This window comes from Nicotiana tomentosiformis, chromosome 12 (assembly GCF_000390325.3).
Source record: "Nicotiana tomentosiformis chromosome 12, ASM39032v3, whole genome shotgun sequence".
Lineage (NCBI taxonomy): Eukaryota > Viridiplantae > Streptophyta > Magnoliopsida > Solanales > Solanaceae > Nicotiana > Nicotiana tomentosiformis.
This window is the reverse complement of record NC_090823.1, coordinates 115,830,718-115,835,664: the sequence shown is the minus strand read 5'-3', so window position 1 is coordinate 115,835,664 and position 4,947 is coordinate 115,830,718. Positions and strand designations below refer to the sequence as shown.

Genomic DNA, 4,947 nt, shown 5'->3' with positions numbered 1-4,947 from the left:
TAATCATCTTGGGACTCTTTTATGATCGTTTTTACAAAGTTCTACGGGCGTTTCGTCAAGTTAGGGTCATATGGCAAATCTGTCGATTTAAACTCATTTATGAACTATTTATATGTGTGTATAAGCTGCATATATATAGTGGTTTCGAAGCTTAGGACGTAAGGAACAACTTTCGTGAAGGAACTACATGCATTCGGACGTTCGTTGGAGAGGTATGTTAAGGCTAAGCTTCGTCCTTCCTTTTAGCACGAATTTTGGGAAATTTTTAAGACGCCAAATGTGATATTTTACTATTCTGTTGCTAGAAAGACCTTCTGTGAAAGGCATTGGTATCGTAGCTGAAGTATTTTCATGATGCTATTAGGTTGATATTCCACTCGTTCGGTTAAAAAGGGTATTCGACATCTATATATGTCATTTTGTCGGCTTTCTTAAATATATGTCCATATATATGAATTCTTATTCGTCTTTGGGTTGTGTGACTTAAAAATAAAGGCATTTAGTATTTGCGATCAGTCCTTCTTCCTTGTTAAAGTGTATTTTAAAATCTCTAAAGTGACACGTCGATTTCAAAATTCTCAAATATAATTTTTATGTTTAAACTACTAAAACATTTGATTTTTTTTGAAATACTTTCTTTTACTAATTATCAAGAAATCAGGTATAAGGACTAAGTGAAGCATCTTAAACTTTTTATGAACATATTCAGTTAAGTTATCTTTCTAAAAGTCGAGTTAAGTTTTCAAACTTATTTAAAAAGATATGAGGTTCCACGAGACATTTGTATGCGATATGAAGGTGATTATGAGATTATGAGAATAAGAGTACCAATGAGCCAATGTTGGCTAAGTTCTTGTTATGGCCTATTATGTGCATTCAAAGTTCATATCATACATGACATATTATGCATGGACTTCGAGCTATAATCGGAGGTAAGGGGCCTATTTGCCCGAAAGACTATATATATTGTACAGATGGCCACAGGTTGGCAATATGATACCGGTTAGCTACCGGGAGAGACCGCCATTGCTAGCATTTGGTTGGGTATGTCATGCATTTACATCAATATATATGTATTCACGACATACGATTACACGAGCATACCATGCATATTTTATTACTATGAGGTCGGATGTCGGCCATGGAGGCTATCAGAGTTTCAGTGTCAGGTGGTATCTTTATTACCTTTTTACATCAGCTATGTATGATTCTACTTTCTGCCTTACATACCAGTACATTTTTATTCGTACTGATGTCCCGTTGCCTGGGGACACTGCATTTTTGTTTCGTGCGTGCAGGTCCAGGTAGGGACTCTGATCGACCCCTCCGCTAGGATTTCGGGGTTCAGCTGTGAGTTGGTAAGCTCCACCTCTTCCTGGAGCTTTCATAGGATGGTTACTTTTGTTGTACAGTTTGGGTATAGTTGGGGCCTTATCCCGACAGTGCTTATGACACTCTTAGAGGCTATTGTGGACACAATATTTTGGGTTTCTTTTTGCTGCTTTCAGTCTCCAGCCCATAGGCTTGGCATGTATATATAGGTGTGTAGGCATGTATGTCTTCAGTCGCGGCCTCGTCGGCCAGCTAGTATTTTATTATTTTGGCTTGTCTACCTATGTTTATATGGCTTATTGTTATTCATGTCATAACCTTACGGTCCAGGCTTAGTATTTCAGATGTTGTGCTGCCCGATCTGTTGGGCCCCCAGTCTAGTTAGCTAGTATGTTTAGTGGCTAACTCGATCGAATACAGTATCGAGTGCCAGTCGTGCCTCCCCTAGTTTGGGGCGTGACAAACTTGGTATCAGAGTAGGTCGTATCCCAGGGAGTCCACAAGCCGTGTCTAGTAGAGTCTTGCTTATGGGTGTGTTGTGCACCACACTTATAATCAGGAGGCTTTGAGGCATTTAGGAATGGTTACATTTCTTTCAATTAATAGATCGTGCTGTAGAGCGAAGTTATAAGAACATATGAAATCTAAATCGTGCTTTGTGTTTCCTATCTAACAGGCTACCTACGCTCAGGAGATGGCACATCGAGAGATAGGTATGGATCCGGGAGAAGGTACCAGTCGTTCCCCACCGGGTCAGAGGGATAGATTTCCCTTAGAGGCTCACAGTGAGTCTCCAGTACCCCTAGTTTCAGCTTCCCCAGCACTTGTTGGAGCCCAGGGAGATGCAGTACCCCCAGCCTCACCAGTTCCATTGGTACCTGAGGCAGCTAGAGACATAGGACCTCCAGAACCTATTGTTCCCCCATCAGAGACTGGGGAGCAGGGGATGAGGGAGGCTGTTCAGTTGCTGACTAGGATGGTTTCTATTCATGAGCGACAGCTAGAGTCAGGAGCAGATGCCCGGAGAGATCGGATAGGAAGATCGACGGTACGAGAGTTTCTTCACTTGGCCCCTCCATTATTTACAGGATCCAGTTCCACTGAGGATCCCCAGGACTTTATAGACCATATGTATAGAGTATTGAGGGTGATGCATGCCTCCGTCACCGAGGCTGTGGAGTTGGCTTCTTTTCGACTAGGTGATGTAGTCGTCCTATGGTATGAGGCATGGGAGAGATCTAGAGGACCTGATGCTCCGCCAACAGAGTGGGAGGACTTCTCTGAGGCTTTTTTTAGCCCATTATTTGCCACGGGAGGTTCGGGAGGCCCGTCTTGACCAGTTTCTTAGCCTAAAGCAGGGGGATATGAGTGTGAGAGATTATAGCCATAAATTTAATTCTTTGGCAAGGTATGTACGAGATATAGCACGTACCATGAGGGCTAGAGTTCATTATTATGTGGATGGTTTGGGGGATCATCTGATTAGATATTGTAGGGTTGCATCCCTATTGGATGATGTAGATATTTCCCGCATACAGGCTTTCGCTCAGACTACAGAGGACCTTTCCTGTCGGATTCGTGATACTCGCAGGGATATGGAGCAGAGTAAGAGGGCTCGTACTATGGGGTCTTATAGGGAGCCACGAGTTGATTTTAGGCCCCCACTCCATCGATATACACCTCGGTCAGCAGGTAGTTTCCCACCACAGATGCAGGGCCAGCGGTTTGATCGTTATATTCAGTCAGGACCGGGGCAGAGCTCAGGCCAGCCTGAGGGCCGTCGACAGGAGCGTTCTGCACAGATGAGACAGCTTACTCCTCTGTGTACTCAGTGCGGTAAGCTGCACACCGGGCAATGTAGACAGGGTTCGAGTGCATGTTTTCATTGTGGGCAGACAAGACATTATATTAACCGGTGCCCGGGGTTAGGCAGAGGTACACCAGCTCAGCCTTCAGGATTCATAGCAGCCTCTTCGCCCTCAGTCCGTGCTCCCCGACAAGGTCCACAGTCTACTCAGGGCCGTGGTAGGGGGAGAGGTGGAGGAGACACCTCAGGTTCTAGTGGTGGCCAGAACCGCTTTTATGCACTCACAGGCCGACAGGATTCAGAGGCATCCCCAGATGTTGTCACAGATATATTGACAATACATTCTCATGCCCGGAATATGAATTGAATCGAAATCCTAGGTGTTGCTCGATTTGAAAAGTGATGTTAGGCTTTCTTTGATCTTTTTGAGTTTTGTTGTCTATCACAAATAAAATCATCCCTAGTTACCTTTTTGAGCCTATAGTCTTTCTTTTGGCATCCGCATTACAGGCGTATCCCAATTTATTCTTAATTGAATCATTTCGATCCTTAGACCTCTTAAAGCACTTGAATTGTAAAGAGAGCGCTAGAAAGAAGTAATGAGGAAACTTGGGGTAGATTTTAAGTGGAACCAATAGAAGGAAGAAATTTGCACTTGTGCTTTAAATAAAAATCCACTAGTGGCAAGGTAAAAAAGAAAAGAAGGAACGAAGAAATAAATAAACAAAGGTTTCTTATTTTTGCTAGTGGATGTGATATGAATCAGTGTGTAAAGAAGAAGGAAAATATTCTGGGGTGAGCTATCTTGTGATGGTTGAAGTGGATTGAAGGAATTTTGCACTTAAAGTTGAATATGTGATGTGTTAAAGTACTTAGGAGGGTTAGCCATTATATCTTAAATATATCCTACCCGTCTCTTTGCCCACATTACAACTATAATAAAGTCCTAATTGATTTCAGACCGAGGGGGCCTACATTAGTGGAGGTTTACATAAAGGGAAAGCCTATGGTACCTTTTGCGTGCATGTGACTTCTTTGAGAGAGTGAGTGGTTTTTCTAAATATGTGTGAGTCCTTAAAATATATTCGATCAAGTGATTTTGATGTGTGGACTGCTTACTCTTTGTTTTATTGTGAGGGCACATGGTTTCACAAAGGATAAGTAACATTATTAGACATCTCTGTTAGATTAAGTATTCAAGCTTCGAGTGCATTGTGATATTGAGTTAGTTTTCGAGGCTAGGATTGTTATAATCATGTTGCTCCTGGGTTGGATGTTTTGAAATTGGGCATGAGTATGGGAAGTGTATTTTGACTGCATATGCTAGAGCTTAATTGTTACTATCAACCATGGTCATTGGTATAGTGTGTTGTGAATATGTGACTTGTTGGGTCCTTGAAGAGGAAGTGTTTAGTTGGTTGACTCGAGGGCGAGCAATATTTAAGTGTGGGGTGTTGATGTCGTGCTATAATTTCATATATTTTGACGTTATTTACTATATTTGCTTGTTGTTTGGATGCTAATTTGTGCGACAATTGAGCTTAATAGAGTTTATTTTACGTGTAGGAATGCTTGGACATGAAGTGGAGAAAAGTTACACGAAATGGTACCTCAGAGCTACAAAATGGAGCAATAAAAGAAGACGTGCAAGACAATGAAAAGTCATGGCCATAGACAATGCAAGGCCTTGTCCAGGGCACTGTCATTGGTGCCTCGCACAGAAATGTTGGAGCCTCTGACAGTGCCTCGCGCAGAAATATTGGCGCCTGAGACAATGCCCGTGTCGACGACGCTATCCGAGCCAATTT

The 4,947-nt window shown here is 42.5% G+C and overlaps 1 protein-coding gene across 1 annotated transcript; it reads left to right on the top strand.

Moving 5' to 3' along the window:
• The first annotated feature begins 2,765 nt into the window (after window positions 1–2,765).
• Window positions 2,766–3,506, top strand: LOC138903263 (uncharacterized). Its single transcript, XM_070191201.1, has one exon. It carries the CDS (start codon window positions 2,766–2,768, stop codon window positions 3,504–3,506), a length of 741 nt encoding a protein of 246 aa, XP_070047302.1.
• Window positions 3,507–4,947: the final 1,441 nt, after the last annotated feature.